General features: G+C 46.4%; 1 protein-coding gene across 6 annotated transcripts in view; it reads left to right on the top strand.

The window, feature by feature from the left end:
• Nucleotides 1–25,893, top strand: part of LOC147114515 (zinc finger protein 521-like) — a 740,808-nt gene that overhangs the window by 330,618 nt on the left and 384,297 nt on the right. For 4 of the 6 annotated variants that reach the window (XM_085992240.1, XM_085992239.1, XM_085992236.1 and 1 more), the window contains 2 exons: nt 12,010–12,094; nt 19,104–19,175. In XM_085992240.1, the coding sequence (XP_085848366.1) occupies nt 12,010–12,094; nt 19,104–19,175 (157 nt within the window). Of the gene's footprint in view, nt 1–12,009; nt 12,095–14,313; nt 14,392–19,103; nt 19,176–25,893 lie in introns of those variants that run through there. The other 2 variants (XM_085992241.1, XM_085992237.1) reach the window with 2 other exon arrangements.

Below are 25,893 nucleotides of genomic sequence, written 5' to 3'. Positions count from 1 at the left end.
AATCCATCAGGAGTCAGCAATGACTGGACGACCCGATCCGGTGATTCCTCCTTGTCCCCCGAGATACTGACACTTTCATTCAGTGCAGTGCTGACGGACAACTGGGCAGAGTGGGGTGTGGGGGAGGTGTGGGATTGGGCCTCTGACCTGCCACTCCAGGCCTCCGAGCGTTCCAACGCCCAGTGCCACAATCCCGCCGAAAGTCCGAGCATGGACTGCAGTGCGCTGCCAAAAGGCATTAGAGTGAATGATGGCCTGTCAATACTGATTTTGGCCTCAGCGCTGAACCCTCTCCTTCGTTTCATTTCCCCACTAACACAGACCACCATTGGAGTATGAGAACCAACTGATAACCTCGACCCCAGATAGTTCAGAAAGGGAACTCTAAGCCTCACAAGGTGTTCCTTTTGATTCCTGGGATGAGCGGGTTGTCCTATGATGAGAGATTGTGTAGAATGGGCCGATACTCTCTGGAGTTTAGAAGAATGAGAGGTGATCTCATTGAAACATACAAGATTCTGAGGGGGATTGACAGGGTAGATGCTGAGAGGTTGTTTCCCCTGGCTGGAGAGTCTAGAACTAGGGGGCATAGTCTCAGGATAAGGGGTCGGCCATTTAAGACTGAGATGAGGAGGAATTTCTTCGCTCAGAGGGTTGTGAATCTTTGGAATTCTCTGCCCCAGAGGGCTGTGGAGGCTCAGTCGTTGAGTAGATTCAAGGCTGAGATCGATAGATTTTTGGACTCTAGGGGAATCAAGGAATATGGGCGGGAAAGTGGAGATGAGGTTGAAGATCAGCCATGATCTTACTGAATGGCGGAGCAGGCTCGAGGGGCCGTGCGGCGGAGCGGGCTCGAGGGGCCGTGCGGCGGAGCGGGCTCGAGGGGCCGTGCGGCGGAGCGGGCTCGAGGGGCCGTGTGGCGGAGCAGGCTCGAGGGGCCGTGTGGCCTATTCCTGCTCCTAATTCTTACGTTCTTTTGAAGTGAGCAGCTCCTGTCCCGATTGAGAGGGAGGGGTTGATCTGAAACAGGAGCGAACGAGGCACCTCCGTCCTCCTCCACTTGAGAAGGGACTGTGTGTTTTCTCCAGCGCAGAACGAGCCCAACATTGCACGGGATTTAAGAGGGGAGAGGGGGGAAATGTTGAAATGGAATGTTTTATTTTAAGTTCCATCTGGCCTGCCAAGTCCAGTTGCTGGTGATAAGTTTGCCGGAGAGCTGATAAACAGGTTGTGTAAGCACGGACAGAAAGCCCTCTGTAATGCTGAAAGAGAGGCCTGGCGCTGGGACACAGTTACTGTTTACTCAGGTGCCACGCTTTAAATGTCTTCCTGTCTGACTTTCCTCCTGGGTGTGTGGAATATATTGGATTGTACCAAATGGAAGCTGGTTCGTAGGGAGCGCTGCTGAAAGATCCACGTTCTCGCGCTGCAGTAAAGGACTGAAAACACGCCGGTGTGAGATGTTACATTTTTAACGGTTCTGAGGTAGAGCAAACATGCTAGCACTGACGCTCCGGAATATTAATGAGCTTTTCTGTTTGCTGTACTTTGGGCTGAAGTTGTTTCCCCTGCACGACATTGCGGGAATAGCGGTCCCGCAATTTAAAGAGAATATCTTTCTTGGCTTCTGACTGAATGGAATCAAAAGTAGATTGCAAGTCAGTCAGCATCTGTACAGAGAAAAGACAGGTTCGGACGATTTGGCGCATCGACAGGCGCAGAGCATCATAATCGGTCTGTCCTCTTCACAAACACTGACTAACCTGCCGCTTATTCCCAGATTCCCTTTGTTGTTAAAGGGACAGCACTGTCGCAAGCCCCATGAAAAAAAGACAAAAGACTTGGATTTCTGTCGCGGCTTCCACAGCGTCCCAAAGCGCTTTACAGAGAATGAAGTGCTTTAGAACTGTAGTCACTGTTGTAAAGTAGGAAACGCGGCAGCCAATTTGCGCACAGCAAGCTCCCACAAACAGTCGGGGAACTTGGAGGTGGTGGTGTGTCCATGCGCCTGCTGCCTTTGTCCTTCTAGGTGGAAGAGGTCACGGGTTTGGGAGGTGCTGTCGAAGAAGCCTTGGCGAGTTGCTGCAGTTCATCTTGTAGATGGTACACACTGCAGCCATGGTGTGCCGGTGGTGGAGGGAGTGAATGTTTTAGGTGGTGGATGGGGTGCCAATCAAGCGGGCTGCTTTGTCCTGGTCTAGTGATGTTGATTGAGGGATAAATATGGGATCTTCTACGTCCACCTGGGAGAGCAGACGGGGCCTCGGTTTAACACCTCATCTGAAAGACGGCACCTCCGACAGTGCAGCACTCACTCAGCACTGCACTGGGAGCGTCGGCCTGGATTTTTGTGCTCAAGTCTCTGGAGTTTGACTTGAACCCACAACCGTATGACTGAGAGGCGAGGGTGCGGCCCACTGAGCCACGGCTTTTTAAAAATTCGTTCCTGGGATGTGGGCATCGCTGGCAAGGCCGGCATTTATTGCCCATTCCTAGTTGCCCTCGAGAAGGTGGTGGTGAGCCGCCTTCTTGAACCGCTGTAGTCCGTGTGGTGAAGGTACTCCCACAGTGCTGTTCGGGAGGGAGTTCCAGGATTTTGACCCAGCGACGATGAAGGAACAACCGATATACTTCTAAGTCAGGATGGTGTGTGACTTGGAGGGGAACTTAGAGGTGGTGGTGTTCCCATGCGCCTGCTGCCCTTGTCCTTCTAGGTGGAAGAGGTCGCGGGTTTGGGAGGTGCTGCCGAAGAAGCCTTGGCGAGTTGCTGCAGTGCATCTTGTAGATGGTACACACTGCAGCCACGGTGCACCGGTCGTGGAGGGAGTGAATGTTTAAGGTGGTGGATGGGGTGCCAATCAAGCGGACTGCTTTGTCCTGGATGGTGTCGAGCATCTTGAGTGTTGTTGGAGCTGCACTCACCCAGGCAAGTGGAGAGTATTCCAACACACTCCTTACTTGTGTCTTGTAGGTGGTGGAAATGCTTTGGGGAACCAGGAGGTGAGACACTCACCGCAGAATACCCAGCCTCTGACCTGCTCTTGTTGCCACAGTATTTATGTGGCTGGTCCAGTTAAGTTTCTGGTCAATGGTGACCCCCCAGGATGTTGATGGTGGGGGATTCTGCGATGGTAATGCCGTTGAATGTCAAGGGGCGGTGGTTAGACTCTCGCTTGTTGGAGATATGTAAGAAGTCACACAACACCAGGTTATAGTCCAACAGTTTTATTTGAAATCACAAGCTTTTGGAGCGCTGCTCCTTCGTCAGGTGAAGTGGAGAGATGCATAAAGACACAGATTATATAGTCAGAGAATAATGCCAGATGATTACAGGTAATCTTTCTAACTGCCATTTATCACACCTCGGCAGAGAGATAATCACAGCAATCAAAGGTGTGAATGGTGTCCAAACAGGTCAGTCAGGAAAACATTACATCAAAGAACAATGAGGTGGGGGTCACAAGGGGTCAAATGTTGCAGATGCTGGGGTCTGTATGGAAAACAAAAAACAGACAAAAAAAATTTTTTTTTTTTTGTTTGCTGGAAATCACAGCAGGTCCGGCCGCATCTGTGTAGTGTGACTTCTTACATTTGTCCACCCCAGTCCAACACCAGCATCTCCACACCATTGTTGGAGATAGTCATTGCCTGGCACTTCTGTGGCGCGAATGTTACCTGCCACTTATTAGCCCAAGCCTGAACATCGTCCAGGTCTTGTTGCATGTGGGCACGGACTGCTTCATTATCTGAGGAGTTGTGAATGGGCCTAGGACACTGTGCAATCATCAGCGAACATCCCCATTTGTGACCTTATGTTGGAGGGAAGGTCATTGATGAAGCAGCTGAAGATGGTTGGGCCTAGGACACTACCCTGAGGAACTCCTGCAGCGATGCCCTGGGGCTGAGATGATTGACCTTCAACCACCACAACCATCTTCCTTTGTGCTAGGTATGACTCCAGTCAGTGGAGAGTTTTCCCCGATTCCCATTGCCTTCAATTTTACTAGGGCTCCTTGATGCCAGACTCGGTCAAATGCTGCCTTGATGTCAAGGGCCGTCACTCTCACCTCACCTCTGGAATTCAGCTCCTTTGTCCATGTTTGGACCAAGGCTGTAATGAGGTCGGGAGCTGAGTGGTCTTGGCGGAACCCAAACTGGGCATCTGTGAGCAGATTATTGGTGAGTAAGTGCTGTTTGATAGCACTGTTGACGGCACCTTCCATCACTTTGCTGATGATTGAGAGTAGACTGATGGGGCGGTAATTGGCCGGATTGGATTTGTCCTGTTTTTTGTGGACAGGACATACCTGGGCAGTTTTCCACAATGTCGGGTAGATGCCAGTTTTGTAGCTGTACTGGAACAGCTTGGCTAGAGGCGCGGCTAGTTCTGGAGCACAAGTCTTCAGCTGACACCTGTGCTATAATCTCTATGACTCTGTCATATCAGAACGTAGGGTGCGGTAGTGTAGTGATTATGTTAACGGAGCAGAAAACGTGAGTTCAAGTCGCATTGTGGCAGTTTGAGATTTTGATTTCCGTTGTTAAAAAAAAATCACTGGAAATAGAAGGTTGGCATTGTAAAAGTACCAGTTTTTTCCAGTTCTGATGAAAGGTCCTCGACCTGAAACGTTGACTTTGTTCCTCTCTCCACGGATGCTGCCCTGGCCTGCTGAGTGTTACCAGCGTTTTCTGTTGTTATTTCGGATTTCTAGCATCCGCAGTATTTTGCTACGGTATTGTAAAAGTGTCTGGTTCATAGGAAGCCTGCCTTACCCAATACATGACTCCAGTCGCACACCAATGTGGTTGACTCTTAACTGACCTCTGGAGTGGCCTAGCGAGACTGAGTTGTATCAGAACCTCCGCTAGTTGTTCAGAGAAGGCCCACCACCACCTTCTCAGGGTAACGAGAAATGGCCAATAAATGCCGGCCTTGCCAGCGACACCCACGTCCCGAGAATTAATATATATTTTTTCAAATCCTCCCCGTACCCTCTGCCTTGCGCTCATTTCTCATTTTTCTCTTGAAACATCCCATTCACCTTCTCAGACACTGAGTCACCAACTCGACCCACGTTGATACCGATCTCGATGCAGCTCGGTGAAGGGTTCGGACAATAGTCGGGGTGCACTGGGAGAGTCAGCTTAGATTTTGTACTCGAGTCTCTGGAGTGGGACTCAAACCCACGACCTTCTGACTCTGAAGGTGCAATGAAGGGGAGGTCTAACAAGGCAAGGGAATACACATTGGCCCAGAACTTGGTGTCGGGGGCTTGCCGCGCGTGCAAGCCCCCGATGTGCACTCACCCTGCGCGCCGACATCTGAAACCTGGCCCGCAGTGGATTTCCTATCAGTTGCCCGGTTCTGATCTCGGCGCGCTGTGCTAACCTGACCCAGTGGCGTAGTTAGTGCGATGTGCCGGCTGGGATCAGGTGAGCACTGTTCAGCCAATCAGGAGAGGGGAAACTTCATTCATAAGTTTGAGAGTAAGAACTGTCAAACTCATGAGAAGTACTGCACCCCAAAACACTACTTAAACTTTAAATAAAATTTAAAAAACATCCCAATCATTAAATTAAGTATAAATAAGTTTAAAAAAATAATTTAAACAATTTTTTTTTTGAAAAAAATAAATTTTTAATAAAAAGGGTCTAAAACTAAACTTACCTTATTGTAGATTCTTTAAAATAATAAACCTGTGGAAAAAAAAATTCTAAATTGCACTAAAACACCACTTACCTGTAAAAATAAATACTTACGTGTGCTTTTTACAAGCGTAAAGACCGGAGGCCTTTACACATGCGCAAATCCCCCAAAACAGAGGAAATCCAAGACGCACGCGCTGCCCCCTACAGCGCACGCGCTAGCCTCTTCAACTCTCGGGTTGGAGGAGAGGAAATGCCGGTTTTCAGCGCATGCGCTGTGCATGCTGAAAACCGGCATTTCCTCCGGCCAGACGCGTGAGTACCCCTTCCGTACTCATGCGTTTGGGGAGGAATTTCTGCCCCATTAAATGGTAGGACACTGAGATGTGTAAAGGAACAAAGGGACCTTGGAGTGCAGGTCCACAGATCCCTGAAGGTAGCAGGACAGGTAGATAAGGTGGTTAAGAAGACATACGGAATACTTGCCTTTATTAGCCGAGGCATAGAATACAAGAGCAGGGGGGTTATGCTTCAACTGTATAAAACACTAGTTAGGCCACAGCTAGAGTACTGCGTGCACATTACAGGAAAGATTTGATTGCACTAGAGAGGGTACAAAGGAGATTTACGAGACTGTTGCCTGGGCCGGGGAATTTTAGCTCTGAGGAATGATTGGATAGGCTGGGGTTGTTTTCTTTGGAACAGAGTAGGCTGAGGGGAGACCTTATTGAGGTGTATAAAATTATGAGGGGCCTAGATAGAGTGGATAGGAAGGACCTATTTCCCTTAGCAGAGAGGTCAATAACCAGGGGGCAGAGATTTAAAGTAATTGGTGGAAGGTTTAGAGGGGATTTGAGGGGAAATTTCTTCACCCAGAGGGTGGTGGGGGTCTGGAACTCACTGCCTGAAAGGGTGGTAGAGGCAGAAACCCTCATCACATTTAAAAAGTACTTGGATGTGCACTTGAAGTGCCGTAACCTCCAGGGCTACGGACCAAGAGCTGGAAAGTGGGATTAGGCTGGAGAGCTCTTTGTCGGCCGGCACGGACATGATGGGCCGAATGGCCTCCTTCTGTGCTGTAAATTCCTGTGATTCTATGATTCTCTGTTACTGAGAGAGAAACTCTGTAACCGGGTACTTGCTTATGCTATGGCTCTCAAAGATCACGTTAGAGAGAAGAAGGGTGTCTGATCTGTACATAAAGAACCCCAAACCAATTTTAAAACAGGTTTAAACGTCGTGAAACACGTCTTCAGTTTGGATCAACCTGCATGTTCCGCAGTCCTTGATCCAATCAAACAGCTGTATGCAAGCCAAGACACGCCCATTTCCCAGTGAGAATGATCACCTTAGTGCAGAAGCACATGGTACGACCAGACTATTAAATCCGTGAATCTTAAGGTATGGTGTTCTTCAATAAATAGACGGAGACTGCAGATCGACAATCAACAGGTGTTTACTGGATGAGGGTTGTCTAAAAACTAACAGTACAGATGCCTGCTCAGGGCTTATATACAGGTGTGGTCACTGCCGGTACTACAGTATACAGGAGCTGTAAAAGTAGTTCTCTCTTAAAGGTACATACACTACACAGACAATCAATGACAAACAGCAAAAGACCCTCTGGCCCATCGAGCCTATCCCACACGATTGCTATACCTTGTGTATCACAACATATACACTCCACCCCACCTGAAACTATGTGATCTCCTGGGAGAGGCGAAAAACCAAATAAAAAACTCCAGGCCAATTTGGGGGTGGGGGGGTGGAATCTGGGAAATTCCTCTCCGACCCATCTGGGCGATCGAAACTAGTCCAGGAGGTCACTCTGGTCCTGAATTCCCTGCAGTACCTACCTTCTGTAAGAGGTGATCTCCGCCCCAACCAGAAACAGGTCCAGCTCTCGCTTGAAAAAATTCAGCGAATCAACATCCACCACACGAGATGGCAGCCTGTTCCAGAGGTCCAATATTCTCTGGGAAAAGAACCACCTCCTGACATCTAACCTCGATTTAGCCTTATACAATTTAAATTTTTCACCCCGGTTCTCCCTAACCTATTCAATTGAAACAAACTGTCAACTGGAACACAATCTATTCCCTTCATTATTTGTAAACCTTGGGGATTCTAGGACTGGGGGCATAGCCTAAAAATTAGAGCCAGACCTTTCAGGAGTGAAGTTAGGAAACACTTCTACACACACAGGGTGGTAGAAGTTTGGAACTCTCTTCCGCAAACAGGCAATTGATGCTAGGTCAATTGTTAATTTTAAATGTGAGATTGATCGATTTTTCTTAACATAAGTATTAAGGGATATGGGGCAAAGACAGGTATATGGAGTTAGGTCACAGATCAACCATGAGCTCATTGAATGGCGGAACGGGATCGAGGGGCTAAATGGCCTCTTCCTGTTCCTATGATCAGTAACCCCTAGGTCTTCGCTTCTCTAAAGTGTAGACTCCCAACTCTATTAGCCTATCTTGATAACTAAGATGCTTTAGACTGGGAATTAGTCTAGTGACCCTCCTCGACACCCTCTCCAAAGCCTCAATATCACCCACCATGTGTGGAGACCAAAGCTGGACACAGTATTTCAAGTGCAGCCTGGCTAAGGTCTTGTATAATGACAAATTGGTATGTCTTGTCTTGTAGTCAATTGTCCTGTAAATGCATCCTGTTCACTCGAGCTATCACTTCACGGCATTGCTCATGTACCTTTAGAGCTCTATGCACTGGAACCTCCAGATCACTTTCTTTGTCCGTCTTCTTTAATGCTTTTCCCTGAAAGGTGTATGAATGTTGAGCATTCATGCTGCCTACATGCAATACAAATGAAACATCAATTGCCAGTCTCGAGCCCAATCTCCCAACACATTAAGATCTGCCTGAAGCAGACGAGCATCGCCTACGGTCTCAGCACTCGCGCAGATCTTGGTATCATCTGCAAATTTGCAGGTCGTGCCCCCAACACCTACATCCAGATCATTAATAAAAATAGAAAAGAGCAACGGTCCTAATACCAATCCCTGCAGGACCCACTGGTGACCGATCTCCAGACAGATCCAAATCCATCTATAACTACTTTCTGCCTACGTCCTTCTAGCCAGTTCTCAATCCAGCTCAATATATCACCACTAATAAGTCACATTAGTCTGACTTAAATGCTGAAAGGGTAGAGGATGTGGCACTCGCCTCCCACCTTCCGCTCTCCGTAAACTTGAGGTCATCCAAAACTCTGCTGCCCGTATCCTCGAATGGGAATCAAGGGATATGGAGATCGGTGGGGAAAGTGGATTTGAGGTCGAAGATCAGCTACGATCTTATTGGATGACGGAGCAGGCTCGAGGGGCCGTATGGCTGACTCCTGCTCCTAATTCTTATGTTCTTATAACTCGCACCAAGTTAGTTGCTCAAGAACAAATGCCACTGTTAAGTAAGTCCCGTTCACCCATCACCCCCTGTGCTTGCTGAACGACATTGGCTCCCGGGCCAGCAACGCCTCAATGTTAAAAATCTCATCCTTGTTTTCAAATCCCTCCATTATCTCTGTAACCTCCTCCAGCCCTACAACTCTCCTGAATTTTTTGAGGAGGTAACAAGGAGGGTAGATGGGGGTAGTGTGTTTGATGTAGTGTATATGGACTTTAGCAAGGCTTTTGATAAGATTCCACATGGCAGACTGGTCACAAAGTTAAAAGCCCATGGGATCCAGGGCAAAGTGTCAAGTTGGATTCAAAACTGGCTCGGAGACAGGAAGCAGAGGGTAATGGTTGATGGGTGTTTTTGTGACTGGAAGGCTGTTTCCAATGGGGTTCTGCAGGGCTCAGTACTAGGTCCCTTGCTTTTTGTGGTATATATCAATGATCTAGACTTGAATATAGGGGGTATGATTAAGAAGTTTGCAGATGATACTAAAATCGGCTGTGTGGTTGATACTGAAGAAGGAAGCTGTAGACTGCAGGAAGATATCAATAAATTGGTCAGGTGGGCAGAACAGTGGCAAATGGAATTCAATCCGGAGAAGTGTGAGGTAATGCATTTGGGGAGGGCTAACAAGGAAAGATAATACACATTAAATGGTAGGACACTGAGTAGTGTAGAGGAACAAAGGGACCTTGGAGTGCATGTCCACAGATCCCTGAAGGTAGCAGGCCAGGTAGATAAGGTGTTAAGAAGGCATACGGAATGCTTGCCTTTATTAGCCGTGGCATAGAATACAAGAGCAGGGGGGTTATGCTTCAACTGTATAAAACACTAGTTAGGCCTCAGCTAGAGTACTGCGTGCAGTTCTGGTCACCACATTACAGGAAAGATGTGATTGCACTAGAGAGGGTACAGAGGAGATTTACAAGGATGTTGCCGGGAGTAGAGAATCTGAGCTATGAGGAAAGACTGGATAGGCTGGGTCTGTTTTCTTTGGAACAGAGGAGGCTGAGGGGAGACCTTATTGAGGTGTATAAAATTATGAGGGGCCTAGATAAAGTGGATAGAAAGGACCTATTTCCCTTAGCAGAGGGGTCAAAAACCAAGGGGCACAGATTTAAAGTAATTGGGGGAATGTTTAGAGGGGATTTGAGGGGAAATGTCTTCACCCAGAGGGTTGTGGGGGTCTGGAACTCACTGCCTGAAAGGGTGGCAGAGGCAGGAACCCTAACCACATTTAAAAAGTACTTGGATGTGCACTTGGGATGCTGTAACCTGCAGGGCTACGGACCAAGAGCTGGGAAGTGGGATTAGGCTGGATAGCTCTTTGTTGGCCGGCGCGGACTCGATGGGCCGAATAGCCTCCTTCCGTGCTGTAACTTTCTATGATTCTATGAGATCTCTGCCCTGCTCCAATTCTGGCCTCTTGCACATCCCCGATTTTAATCGCTCCACCATTGGTGGCCGTGCCTTCAGCTGCCGAGGCCCTAAGCTCTGGAATTCCCTCCCTAAACCTCTCCGCCTCGCTACCTCTCTCTCCTCCTTTAAGACGCTCCTTAAAACCTAACTCTTTGACCAAGCTTTTGGTCACCTGTCATAATATCTCCTTATGTGGCTCGATGTCAAATTTTGTTTGATAATCGCTCCTGTGAAACTTGTTAAAAGCGCGATATAAATGCAAGTTGTTGTTGTCTACAGCACAGAAACAGGCCATTCGGCCCAACTGGTCCATGCCGGAGTTTGTGCTCTACTCGAGCCTCCTCCCACCCCTCCTTATCTCACCACATCAGCATATCCTTCGATTCCTTTCTCCCTCTTGTGTTTATCCAGCTTCCCCTTAAAGGCATTAATTTGAGGGGAATATTGGAAGACAAAAGCTGAAACCAGATTGTGAATGCAGATTAAGAGATGTGGAACTGTTGAGCTGAAAAACTTCAATAGTCTTTCTGAGAGTGTTTGGCAAGTCCTGTTTTGTTTGGAAATGGACAAGTACTAAAGCAGGTCGTGGGTCACTTACACCAACACCCTGAAGCGGAAGGTTGTTGTTGTTGAGTGATTACGTTGCCATGACGTGGGCTCAGAAACAAAGTTTGCCGCCGTTTTCTCTTGAAGGCAGCGTGCCCCTTTTAAAATTAATTACGCAGCACGTACAGCACAGAAACAGGCCATTCGGCCCAACTGGTCCGTGCTGATGTTTCTGCTCCACACGAGCCTCCTCCCACCCCTCTTCATCTCACCCTATCAACATATCCTGCAGATGATACAGCTAGAACACTGCGTGCAGTTCTGGTCCCCACATTACAGGAAGGATGTGATTGCACTAGAGAGGGTACAGAGGAGATTTACCAGGATGTTACCAGGACTGGAGAATTTTAGCTACGAGGAAAGATTGGGTTTGTTTTCTTTGGAACAGAGGAGGCTGAGGGGAGACTTAATTGTGTATAAAATGATGAGGGGCCTAGATAGAGTGGATAGGAAGGACCTATTTCCCTTAGCAGGGAGGTCAATAACCAGGGGGCATTGATTTAAAGTAATTGGTAGAAGGATTAGAGGGGAGTTGAGGAGAACTTTTTTCACCCAGAAGGTGGTGGGGGTCTGGAACTCACTGCCTGAAAGGGTGGGAGAGGCAGAAACCCTCATCACATTCAAAAAGTACTTGGATATGCCCTTGAAGTGCCGTAACCTCCAGGGCTACGGACCAAGAGCTGGAAAGCGGGATTAGGCTGGAGAGCTCTTTGTCGGCCGGCACGGACACGATGGGCCGAATGGCCTCCTTCTGTGCCGTAAATTTCTATGATTCTGTAATCCATCGTTTTCTAATAGCTGCTGAAATTTTTTTTAATGATTTTAAAAAAGTTACGTGGCTTCCATTTTTGGGGGCAACTTTTTTTTTATCAGTTTTTGCATCTCTGCTATTTTCTCTCCCTTTTCTCATTGCAGAAGAAGACCTACCAGTGCATCAAGTGTCAGATGATCTTTCAGTGTGAATGGGACATCCAGGTTCACGTGGCCAATCACATGATAGGTAAGCGGATTTGTCCTAAGATTGTTGGCCCGGTGTCTGCACTTTACAAGCGCGCGGTTTTAGTCGACAGCGCTTGTTTTACCTTTAAATTTATTCTCGCTTATTCCATTTACTTTTTTTCTGTTGCCAATCGGAGTCCAAACGCCACTGCTTCTTATGAATTTTTCTACCTACCTGCTGCTGCTTGGCTTATTGGGACCTCTGTCACCTCTACCTTCCCCTCCTAGCCTTCTGCACGAGAGTCTGTTGCAGCAATCAATGGTTCACCTGCATTTTTACCTGTAGTCAGACATGGCTTTTCCACAGTCGACCTTACGGCACTGATTTGAAAACGGCTTGAGAAAGCGGAGTAGGTAGATGTGTGTGCGCGCGCGCGCACGCGCCCTGGACCTTGTAATTTGGGTCTGTGTGTGGCTCGCCTGACCCTCATTCACGACACCGTCCCACTGGGGCGCTGTTGCTCACCGTTCCCCTGTGGGTTGGTGGAAATGTTTAGTCTGCTGCGCCTTGGGCCAGGAATCACACTGAACAAAAGGCAAAAACAGTGTCATGGCGAATGAATGAGTGCCGTATATGTCGCCGGAGTGAATAGCAAGTTCTGAAAGGCTGATCCCATTCTCTGCTGACTCCAGTTTGGTGAGGTGTGTATTCTTCTGAAGACGTAAAACACAGATGTACTTAACAGTATACTACAATATTTAACTCTTCTCTTCCCCCCACCACCCCCTCCCCTATCCCATGCACGCACGTACAATCACTCTCTCTCTCTGGTAGGGTTACCAACAATGTTCCTCCAAAGGCACGCGGCCACGCACCCATCGCGAGGTCCCGCGCAGGCCGCTCACCCGGAACAGACACCGCGCACGGGCGGCCGCACAGCAAATTTAAAGGGACCGCGCACGAGAAAAAAAAAATTAGAGGGAACAATGCTTACTAACCCTGCAGGATTGCCCGGGAGTCTCCAGGAATTGAAGACTAATATCCAGGACATGGGCGCGAGCAGAAACCCGGGAGAAAAATCACAGCCGTATTAAATAAATTGTAGTTTTGTAAAATTTTCTTCAAACACTTTTGTTTACTAGACATAAAAATACGGGGGAAAAAACGGCCGTTTGACTGAGATTCAATAGTAACTTTCAAAAGGGGAATTGGATAAATACTCGAAGGGGAAATATTTGTAGGGCTACGGGGAAAGAGCAGGGGGGCGTGGGACTAATTGAGAGCTCTTTCAAAGAGCCGGCACAGGCACGATGGGCCGAATGGCCTCCTTCTGCGCTGTATCATTCTATGAACACTATTTTGCCTCCCCTATTTTTGAAACTTGAGGCAATCCTCATGTATGTGCCTTGTAGTCGCTGTATTATTGCTCCCAATGCCGTTTGCCCCTCATGGACGAGCACCACAAGGTCCTATCCTGCCCCCTTCAGTAGACCTTCTCATTTTTCCTCATTGTGCACTCCTTTAGCTCCAGGTAGACAGCTCACCTTTCTGTGAGACTTGACACATGACAATCTACTTTCTTGCTCAAAGACTCCCCTGGCCTGCCTCCCACCTACCAGGTGATCTGGAATGCGCTGCCTGAAAGGGCGGTGGAAGCAGATTCAATAGTGACTTTCAAAAGAGACAAGAGCACAAAAATCAAGCCTGACACTCGCAGTGCCTAAGGAAGGATACCTTACCTAAGGAAGGATATATTTACCATAGAGGGAGTGCAATGAAGGTTCACCAGATTGATTCCTGGGATGGTGGGACTGTCGTATGAGAAGAGATTGAGTAAACTAGGCCTGTATTCTCTTGAATTCAGAAGAATGAGAGGGGATCTCATTGAAGCATACAAAATTATTACAGGGCTTGACAGGATGGATGCTGGGAGAATGTTTCCCTTGGCTGGGGAGTCTAGAACCAGGGGCCACAGCCTCAGGATAAAGGGTAGGCCATTCAGGACTGAGATGAGAAGAAATTTCTTCACACAGAGGGTGGTGAATCTTTGGAATTCTCTACCCCAGAGGGCTGTGGAGGCTTAGTCATTGGGTATATTCAAAACAGAAGTCGATAGATTTCTGACTGGTAAGGGCATCAAGGGATATGGCGATAGGGCCGGTGAATGGAGTTGAGGCAGAAGATCAGCCATGATCTCATTGAATGGCGGAGCAGGCTCGAAGGGCCGAATGGCCGACTCCTGCTCCTATTTCTTATGTTCTTCTGTTCTTATGTGCCAGTACTGAGGGAGCACCACACTGTCAGAGGTGCCATCTTTTGGATGAGACGTTAAACAGAGGCCCCGTCTCCTCACACAGGTGGGCATTGACGTAAGAAAACTACTAGGCACTCGGTCTAAGCGTTAAACAAAGCTTTAATCAACTGTTTTACAACATGGAGGTCTAGTTGTGTCCTTCACTAGTTCCTGTTAAGAATGTCCTGCGCAAGCTGGGCCCGTGCCTGAGTATTTATACTCTCCCTAGACAGCGCAACCTGCAGGCCGCCCAGTATTATTTCATAAGTCTTTCTTTCATGAATGACTGATTCACGTCAGGCATAAAAGATCCCATGGCACTATTTCGAAGAAGAGCAGGGGAGTTCTCCCCGGTGTCCTGCCCAATATTTATCCCTCAACCAACATCACTAAAACTGATTCTCTGGTCATTATCAGATTGCTGTTTGTGGGAGCTTGCTGTGCGCAAATTGGCTGCCGTGTTTCCTACATTACAACAGTGACCACACTTCAAAAAGTACTTCATTGGCTGTAAAGCGCTTTGAGACGCCCTGAGGTCGTGAAAGGCGCTATTGAAATGCAGGTCCTTTTTTTTTCTTGATAACTTGTCCGCACTGGAGTGAACGTGTCTGCTGCGAGGATATCAGGTCAGGCTTCAGTTCAGGAGTAAATAACCAGAACTGCGTAAACTGCTTAGAAAATTAGTCAAGCTCTTGAGAATTCATTTGGGGTTCAATTTAATACTAAGTCACCATGGCTGACCCTTTTTATGAAAAGAGTTGGATGTTTGGTAGCTTTTAGAGATACAGAGTTGCAGTTGGGTATTTGACAATTTATTTTTTCAAAGATATGTGCCTATATTCTCTGGAGTTTAGAAGAATGAGAGGTGGTCTCATTGAAACATATAAATCCTTAGAGGGCTTGACCGGGTAAATGCTGAGAGGCAGTTACCCCTGGCTGGAGAGTCTAGAACTAAGGGTCTTTTTTAAAATTCATTCCTGGGATGTGGGCGTCGCTGTCAAGGCCGGCATTTATTGCCCATCCCTAATTGCCCCTGAGAAGGTGGTGGTGAGCTGCCTTCTTGAACCGCTGCAGTCCGTGTGGTGAAGGTACTCCCACAGTGCTGTTAGGGAGGGAGTTCCAGGATTTTGACCCAGCGACGATGAAGGATCGGCCAATATACTTCCCAGGTCAGGATGGTGTGTGACTTGGAGGGGAACTTGGAGGTGGTGGTGTTCCCATGTGCCTGCTGCCCTTGTCCTTCTAGGTGGAAGAGGTCGCGGGTTTGGGAGGTTCTGTCAACGAAGCCTTGGCGAGTTGCTGCAGTGCACCTTGTAGAGCCTCAGGATAATGGGTCGGCCATTTAGGACTGAGATGAGCAAAAAATTTCTTCGCTTAGAGGATTGTGAATCTTTGGAATTCTTTAACCCAGAGGGCTGTGGAGGCTCAGTCGATGAATATATTCAAGGCTGAGATCGATAGATTTTTGGACTCATGGGGAATCAAGGGATATGGGGATCGGGCGGGAAAGTGGGGTCAAAGATCAGCCATGATCTTATTGAATGGCGGAGCAGGCTCGAGGGGCCGAATGGCCGACTCCTGCTCCTAATTCTTATATTCCTATAAAAATGTACCTTGCTGTCTCTTCAGAAGTGACCAGTGTGGAAGATGACTCCTTGCTACAATACTGGATGGTCTTTTCATATTGTGGTCATTACCTGTTGCTGTGATCTGGAACGTGCTGCCTGAAAGGGTGGTTCAAGCAGATTGAATTGTAACTTTCAAAAGGAGAATTGGATAAATACTTGAAAAGGAGAAATTTGCAGGGCTGTGGGGGAAGAGCAGGGGGGAGTGGGACTTGATGTAAAAAGGAGTCTCACACATCAAGGAACTTTAAAGTAAGCTTTAAGCAACTTATAATTATACTATATACCAGAGCAGTCTTCACCATGCCTCTAGGAGAAGCCCTTTTACCATACTGAGCAGTTCAGTATTTATACTAGTCCAAACACAGGAAGTGACGTATGCACAGGAAGTGATGTATGCACAGAGTTCACAGTTCACAGGAAGTGATGTGCACATAACTTCATCCGGAAGTTATTTATTATTATTACAGGACTAATTGGAGAGCTCGTTCAAAGAGCTGGCACAGGCACGATGGGCCGAATGGCCTCCCTCTGTGCTGTGCTGTGTGATTTTGTGACCTCAGTGATGAAGGTGCCCAGAGTTGTACCAGAGATCGGCACCGTGCCCAAGCTGAGAATTTAGGAATCTGTAGAGAATTTAAGTGCTCCGTACAACAATGGTTTCAGGGATGAGGGACTTCAGTTACGTGGAGAGACTGGAGAAGCTGGGATTGTTCTCCTTAGAGCAGAGAAGGTTAAGGGGAGATTTAATAGAGGTGTTCAAAATCATGAGGGGTCTAGACAGAGTAGATAGAGAGAAACTGTTCCCATTGGCGGAAGGGTCGGTAACCAGAGGACACAGATTTAAGGTAATCGGCAGAAGAACCAAAGGGGGAGATGAGAAGAAATGTTTTTACGCAGCGAGTTGTTGTGATCTGGAATGCGCTGCCTGAAAGGGCGGTGGGAGCAGATACAATAGTAACTTTCAAAAGGAGAATTGGATAAATACTTGAAAAGGAAAAATGTGCAGGGCTGTGGGGAAGTAGCAGGGGGGAGTGGGACTAATTGGAGAGCTCTTTCAAAGAGCTGGCACAGGCACGATGGGCCAAATGGCCTCCCGCTGTGCTGTATGATTCTATGATTTTAATTCCTCTGCTTGTCCTGGGACGGAGAGAGAGAGAATCGTCGAACCACAGACAGTGACTAAATACATGTTGTGGGTGTCTTGACTGGGTAACCACGGTAAAACCATTAACATTAAGAAAGGATGGGTAGTTGGGGAAAAGGGACTGCCAGAGTGAACCATCAGCGTTGCAGCAATGGCTTTTTTCATTCCATTTTCATATGTAACATTTTAAAATTAAATCCATCAAATGGTAAACGCTGGAGAGGGCCGAGCCATTATTTGGGGAAAAAAATCGAAACAAAAAAAAAAATCTCTTCTCCGGAAAAGAAACACAATTGAAGGTTCAGCGGAGTACTGGTCACCCATTGGAAGATGAGGGGGGCAAATCTCGGCTGTCTCACCGGGCATAGAGTGGGAGAAATCAGTACCTTTCTTCAGCACTGTTCCCTCTTAGAAACGACCGTCTAAAATAGCTTAACCCGACTCGCTCAGCAGAAACCCGGCTTGTTAAAATCGCCCGGGCTCTCACCTGTCCGAAAGCCGCCACGATCGCAACATCTACGTCTACCCTGTCGCACCCTTTCAAAACCTTAAAGACCGCTATCAGGCCCCCCACTCAGTCTGCCCTTTTCTAGAGAAAAGAGTCCCAGCTTGTTCAGTCTTTCCTGATAGTTATAACCACTCCATTCTGGTGCCATCCTTGTAAATCTTTTCTCCAGTGTCTCCATATCCTTTTTCTCATATGGAGACCCGGACTATGCACGGTACTCCAACTGTGGTCTAACAAAGGTTCGATACAAGTTTAACATAACTTCCCTGCTTTTCAATTCTATCCGTCTAGAAATGAACCCCAGTGCTTGGTGACGTAAGAAAACTACTAGGCACTTGGTCTAAGCGTTAAACAAAGCTTTAATCAACTGTTTTACAACATGGAAGGTCTAGTTGTGTCCTTCACTAGTTCCTGTTAAGAATGTCCTGCGCAAGCTGGGCCCGTGCCCGAGTATTTATACTCTCCCTGGACAGCGCCACCCGCAGGCTGCTCAGTATTATTCCATAAGTCTTTCTTCCATGAATGACTGATTCATGTCACTTGGTTTACTTTTTAATTGGCCTTATTAACCTGCGTTGCTACTTTTAGTGATTTGTCTAGAAAACGCTCCTCAAAACTGCTCCTTTTGGTGTAGGAAATTAGGTTTTTTTTTTGTTTTGCATAGAAGGGAATTCCAGGATAGAATAATAATACATGGACATGGATTGGGCTCACGGGCAATCTTAACCCTACTGGCTCAGCAGAAACCCGGCGGGCGGGCAGTTAAAATCGCCCTCGGCTCTCACCGGTCCGAAAGCCGCCACGATCGCGACATCTGCAATTTTAACCCGCTTTCCTGAGCAGGCAGCGAGGACACCTGCCCCGAGCCAATGGGGGTTCTTCTTTACAAACGCGTGTTACGACCCGATTACATCATTGCGACCTGACTGTGATTTTAACTCAGGCCGGAGCGGGGGAATCCACCCGGGGTTAAAATCATGGACTTGAAATGGCTGACAGCGGTAGGCAGTGGTGCGGGCGTTCCGCTTTTAACGGGAGTATTTCCGGGCGGGGGGTGGGTGGGGGAGGCTTGCTCTTAAACTTGATGTTACACCATCTGACAGTGAATCTACTCCACCTTTTAGGCCCCACGCAAAGCTTCATTTTAGTCACAGCAAAGCTTGTTAACAGGCACGATTGTGTCGAGAGCCTACGTACAATGCCATTACCTCTATATCACTTCCGAATGGATTTTATGTCCCATTATTCTTTGCCGCATGAACCAAGCCTCTTATTTATATTTTTTTAATTAAATATAACGAGTAGCTTCTTTTTTTGTTACTTACCTAAGCCTGAGCTTTAATTATGACGATTATTATATATATATACAATCCATTCTTTTTTAACAAAAATAATGTTCTTTGTAAAAGCTACGAGCTGACAGGGGAGTTTTGGGAGCGCAGTGCTCAGTTGCCACCCAAGAATCTTCAAAACAATTCTGTCTGTGCCAACTTTAGGAGGGGACAGACCAGGATTGGTTCTACAGCGTGGCATGGAAGGGGATACTCGCAGTCCAAGAGCATATAAAGGTAGATCTCAATCTATCTATCTATCTATCTATCTATCTATCTATCTATCTATCTGTCTATCTATCTATCATCTGTCTATCTATCTATCTATCTATCTATCTATCATCTGTCTATCTATCTATCTATCTATCTATCTATCTGTCTATCTATCTATCTATCATCTGTCTATCTATCTATCTATCTATCTATCATCTATCTATCTATCTATCTCTCTATCATCTATCTATATATCTATCTCTCTATCTCTCTATCTACCTATCTATCTATTATCTATCTATCTATCTATCTATCTATCATCTGTCTATCTATCTATCTGTCTATCTATCATCTGTCTATCTATCTATCTGTCTATCTATCTATCTATCTGTTGATCTGTCTTTTCTTTCTATGCATCTAGCTGTCTTTTTCTGTTTTAAGTTTGTTTAATAGAGGAAGGAGTTATTCATCATTGGTCTCCTAAACACTTAAGAACATAAGAATTAGGAGCAGGAGTCGGCCATTTGGCCCCTCGAGCTTGCTCCACCATTCAATAAGATCATGGCTGATCTTCTACCTCATCTCCACTTTCCCGCCCGATCCCCATATCCCTTGATTCCCTTAATATCCAAAAATCTATCGATCTCAGCCTTGAATATACTTAAAGACTCAGCATCCACAACCCTCTGGGGTAGAGAATTCCAAAGATTCACCACCCTCTGAGTGAAGAAATTTCTCCTCATCTCAGTCCTAAATGACCAACCCCTTATTCTGAGACTATGACCCCTGGTTCTAGACTCCCCAGCCAGGGGAAACATCCTCCCTGCATCTACCCTGTCAAGCACTGTAAGAATTTTATACGTTTCAATGAGATCACCTCTCATTCTTCTAAACTCCAGAGAATATAGGCCTAGTCTACTCAATCTCTCCTCATAGGACAATCCCCCCATCCCAGGAAGCAGTCTGGTGAACCATCGTTGCACTCCCTCTATGGCAAGTATATCCTTCCTTAGGTAAGGAGACCAAAACTGTCCACAATACTCCAGGTGTGGTCTCACCAGGGCCCTACATAATTGCAATAAGACGTCTTTACTCTTATACTCAAATCCTCTTGTAATAAAGGCCAACATACCATTTGCTTTCCTAATTGCTTGCTGTACCTGCATGTTAACTTTCAGTGATTTGTGTACAAGGACACCCAGGTCCCTCTGAACACCAACATTTCCCAATCTCTCACCATTTAAAAAATACTCAGCTTTTCTATTCTTCCTGCCAAAGTGGGTAACTTTGCATTTCTCCACGTTATATTCCATCTGCCCTGTTCTTGTCCACTCACTTAACCTGTCTGTATCCCTTTGAAGTCTCTTTGCATCCTCCTCACAGCTTACTTTCCCACCCAGCTTTGTATCACCAGCACTTGGCACGTGATACCTCTACAAACTAACTTCAGGCAAGCTTAGCAAAGCTGGCCTAAATCCACCAAAAGAATTTCTTTCTAACAGTTTTGAGACGGTCTTTCTCTGTAGTTCCCGTCTAAAGCAACGCCTAACTCTGTCACATGCCTGAACAATTTTCTAAATTTGCTGGTAATTTTCAATCGACTTTCAGATTTGTCTCTGTCCCCTGATGTGTCTGCACAGAGCGGGATTAAAATGGCATGTACTTAAACAGAGTGTTTTATTTGGGAATTTGGAAAGTGTGGGAATTCGGAGAAGAGGGGGAAGGAGTTGCTGCTTTTTGCCCCCACTACTTGTAGTGCTTTGTGTTACAGGGTAGATATTTAATATCAGTATCCATAACTTAATCTGGATCAAGTGTGTAGTCAAGAAACTACACTGTAAATTAAGTTACCTAATTGCAAATTTAATTAAATTTAATTAAATAAAACAAGGTCATATAGGGATGGCAGTGCAGGTGGTGCCGCAACTGCAGCATGTGGGAGTTTGTGGAGAGCATTGTGATCCCAGACAACCACGTTTGCAGTAAGTGCCTGCATCTTGAGGAACTTCAGCTCAGAGTTTTTGAGCTGGAGTCTGAGGTGCAGACATTGCGGGGCATCAGGGATGGGGAGAGTTACCTGGACACTTTGACCCAGGAGGCAGTCACACCCCTTAAGTTAGGTAGTGGTACAGGTCTGGTTAGTGGTCAGGGACAGGAGGGTGTGACTGCAACTCAGGCAGGTAAGGGGACCCCAGGTGCAGTGCTGAAGGAGCCTCAGCCTTTGCCCTTGTCCAACGGGTATGAGGTTTTTGCTGCCTGTGTAGATAAGGGAAAAGCCTGCAGGATGGATGAGCAAGCTGACCATGGCACCGTGGTGCAGGAGGCCATTCAAGTGGGGGGAGTGAAAGGGAATGTAGTTGTGGTAGGGGGCAGTATAGTCAGGGGGATAGATACTCTGCAGCTATGACCGAGAGTTCCGAAGGTTGTGTTGCCTGCCCAGTGCCAGGGATAAAAAATCTCCATGCGGCTGGAGGAGAACTTGGAGTGGGAGGGGGAGGATCCAGTTGTCGTAGTCCACATAGGAACCAACGACATAGGTAGAACTAGGAATGAGATTCTGCTGAGAGAGTTTGAGGAGCTAGGATCCAAATTAAAAAGCGGCACCTCAAAGGTAATAATCTTTGGATTGTTAACTGAGCCACACGCAAATTGGCATAGGGACAAACAGATTAGAGGTTTAAATGCGTGGCTCAAAGAGTGGTGTGGGAGGAAGGGGTTTCAGTTCATGGGGCACTGGCACCAGTACTGGGGAAAGATGGAGCTGTTCCATTGGGACGGGCTCCACTTAAACCGGGCTGGGACCAGTGTCCTGGGGAACTGAATAACTAGGGCAGTAGACAGGACTTTAAACTAATGAAGGTGGGGCTGGGAGGATTCAGGAAAGTGTTAATTTAAATGCAGCGAGAGAAATGTCAAGGCTCTAGAGCACAGTGGAGTTTTGTGTATAAATAAGCAGAATGGGTCAGGACGGGACAGAGAGAGTAACGAAGGTAATAGGGCATCAGTGACTAAGGTGACCAAGGAAAATAGAAATAAGTCAAAGCTAAAGGCATTATATCTAAATGCGCAAAACATTCGCAACAAAATAGATCAATTAATAGCGCAGATAGAAATGAACAGGTTTGATCTAATAGCCATTATGGAGACATGGTTGCAATGTGGCCAAGGTTGGGAACTAATTATTCCAGGATACTTAACTTATAGAAGAAATAAGCAAACTGGAAAAGGAGGAGGGGTAGCCCCGATATTAAAGGATGGGATAAAGACAGTAGAGAGAAAGGATCTTAGTTCCGAAAATCAAAACATAGAATCAGTTTGGGTGGAGCTAAGAAACAGCATTGGTGGGAGTTGTTTATAGGCCCCAAACAGTAGTTGTAATATAGGGCAGAGTAGAAATCAGGAAATTAGAGGCGCATGTAACAAGGGTAATACAGTAATCATGGGGATTTTAATCTACATATAGACTGGGCAAACCAAATTTGCAGTAATAGTGTGGAGGACAAATTCATGGAATGTATGCAAGATAGTTTTCTAGATCAGTATGTTGGGGAACCAACTAGGGAACAGGCTATTTCAGATCTAGCGTTGTGCAATGAGAAAGGGTTAATTAATAACCTTGTAGTAAAGGGACTTTTAGGGAAGAGTGACCATAATATGATAGAATTTTATATTGAGTTTGAAAGTGATTTAGTTAAATCCGAAACTAGGGTCTTCAATCTAAACAAAGCAAACTACGTAGGTATGAGGGACGAATTGGCTAAGGTCGATTGAGAAACTACATTAAAAGGTACGACAATAGACAAGCAATGGCTAGCATTTAAAGAATTAATACATAATTTACAACAAATATACATTCCTTTAAGGCACAAAAGCCCCACAGGAAAAGTGGTCCAACCGTGGTTAACAAGAGAAGTTAAAGATAGTATTAGATCAAAGGAAGAGGCTTATAATGTTGCCAAAAAGAGTAGTGAGCCTGAGGATTGGGAGGATATTAGAATTCAGCAAAGGAGGACCAAGAAATTGATGAAGAAAGGGAAAATAGAATATGAGAGTAGACTAGCGAGAGACATAAAAACAGACTTTAAAAGCTTCTATAGGTATGTATAAAGGAAAAGATTAGCGAAAGTAAATGTGGGTCCCTTACAGGCTGAGACAGGAGAAATTATAATGGGGAATAAGGAAATGGCAGAGAAATTGAACAAATACTTTGGGCAGGATTTTCATTGGGCCGTGGAGGCAGGATTGGGGGCGTGTGGGGGGTTAAAATCCCGAAATCGGGGGGCACGAACCCATCCCGCCCCCAACCTGCCTCCATGCCAGTTTCAAAGGAGGCGGGTACCCGACCCGCGCTGGGACCCACCTCCCCGAGGTGGGAAGGGGATTAGTTCCAATTAACTGCCTGTTAACAGGTAGTTAACAGGTAATTTTTAGCCTAATCCCTATTTTCATTGTTGAAATGTGGGATTCCCGACGGCTCCAAACCACGCCAAGTTAGCGAGGCGGGCCGTCGGGCTGAAGGGCTTGGAGGGGTCGAGATGTCCGGTGTTCAGGTGAGTGATGGGTGCATGAGTGCAGAGGTAAGTGTGTTTGGTGTGTTTAAAGTGTTTAAAGAAGTTGTGCTTACATTTACATACCTTTACAGCTTTCCTTCCTTCAGGTCTCGGGAGTCCCTTATCTCACCGGCACAGAAAGCAGAATGGCTGCGATCTGTCAAAAGTTGCAGCATTCAGCTTTCTGTTCTGGGGAGATCTCTAAATCATCCTGACAGGAAGGAATTAACTTAGAGTACAGATTGTCAGTGTTTGACAGCTTCAAACAGCTGTGAAACGCTGATATTTCATCTGTCAAAAGCTCTTGACAGATGAAATGTCAATCTGTGATGTCACCTGTTGCCAGGTGGCCCTTAATTGGCCTGCTGAGCCCGCTGGGCGGGCTCAACAAGGTCAATCAAGTCAAAATCGCGTGGGTTGGCTAGAACTCAATGGAGGCGGGACTACAACCCTGAAAGTTGTAGTCCCGCCTCCTACCCAACTCCTCAATGAAAATCCAGCCCTTTGTGTCTGTCTTCACGGAAGAAGACGCAAAAAAATTCCCGGAAATAGTGGAGAACCAAGGGTATAGTGAGAATGAGGAACTGAAAGAAATTAGTATTAGCTAAAAAAAAAGGACTGGAGAAATTAATGGGACTGAAAGCCGATAAATCCCCTGGACCTGATGGCCTACATCCTAGGGTTTTGAAAGAGGTGGCTATAGAGATAGTGGATGCATTGGTTGTCATTTTCCAAAATTCCATAGATTCTAGAACGGTTCCCGTGGATTGGAAGGTAGCAAATGTAACCCCACGGATTTACGAAAGGGAAATCGTGTTTGATGAATCTGTTAGAGTTTTTTGAGGTTGTAACTAGCAGAATAGATAAGGGGGAACCAGTGGATGTGGTGTATTTGGATTTTCAGAAGGCATTCGATAAGGTACCACACAAGAAGTTATTAAACAAAATTAGAGCTCATGGGATTGGGGGTAATATACTAGCATGGATTGAGGATTGGTTAACAGACGGAAAACAGAGAGTAGGAATAAATGGGTCATTTTCGGGGTGGCAGGCTGTAACTAGTGGCGTACCGCAAGGATCAGTGTTGGGCCTCAGCTATTCACAATCTACATCAATGATTTGGATGAGGGGACCAAATGTAATATATCCAAGTTTGCTGATGATACAAAGCTGGGTGGGAATGTAAGTTGTGAGGAGGATGCAAGGAGGCTTCAAGGGGATATAGACAGGCTAAGTGAGTGGGCAAGAACATGGCAAATGGAATATAATGTGGAGAAATGTGAATTTATCCACTTTGGTGGGAAAAATAGAAAAGCAGAGTATTTTTTAAATGGTGAGAGATTGGGAAATGTTGGTGTTCAGAGGGACCTGGGTGTCCTTGTACACGAATCACTGAAAGTTAACATGCAGGTACAGCAAGCAATTAGGAAAGCAAATGGTATGTTGGCCTTTATTACAAAAAGATTGGAGTATAAGAGTAAAGACGTCTTACTGCAATTATATAGGGCCCTGGTGAGACCACACCTGGAGTATTGTGTACAGTTCTGGTCTCCTTACCTAAGGAAGAATATACTTGCCATAGAGGGAGTGCAACAAAGGTTCACCAGACTGATTCCTGGGATGGGGGGATTGTCCTATGAGGATAGATTGAGTAGACTAGGCCTATATTCTCTAGAGTTTAGAAGAATGAGAGGTGATCTCATTGAAACATATAAAATTCTTATAGGGCTTGACAGGGTAGATGCAGGGAGGATGTTTCCCCGGGCTGGGGAGTCTAGAACCAGGGGTCATAGTCTCAGAATAAGGGGCTGGCCATTTAGGACTGAGATGAGGAGAAATTTCTTCACTCAGAGGGTGGTGAATCTTTGGAATTCTCTACCCCAGAGGGCTGTGGGGGCTCAGTCATTGAGTATATTCAAGACAGAGATCGATAGATTTTTGAATATTAAGGGAATCAAGGGATATGGGGATAGTGCAGGAAAGTGGAGATGAGGTAGAAGATCAGCCATGATCTTATTGAATGGCGGAGCAGGCGAATGACCGACTCCTGCTCCTATTTCTTATGTTCTTATGTCTGGTTCTGTTCTAGCACCGTGCTGGGATGGATTGTCCGAACACAGCCTACACTACTCCTTATGGCATGCCATTCTAACTCGTACATATAAACCTTTGCATTGTCTTCAGTAAACTCT

This window comes from Somniosus microcephalus, chromosome 7 (genome assembly GCF_052327205.1).
Source record: "Somniosus microcephalus isolate GS21.2 chromosome 7, FLI_Smic_1.0, whole genome shotgun sequence".
NCBI lineage: Eukaryota > Metazoa > Chordata > Chondrichthyes > Squaliformes > Somniosidae > Somniosus > Somniosus microcephalus.
Note: the sequence above shows the minus strand (reverse complement) of the source record. Positions and strands in the feature narration are given on the sequence as shown.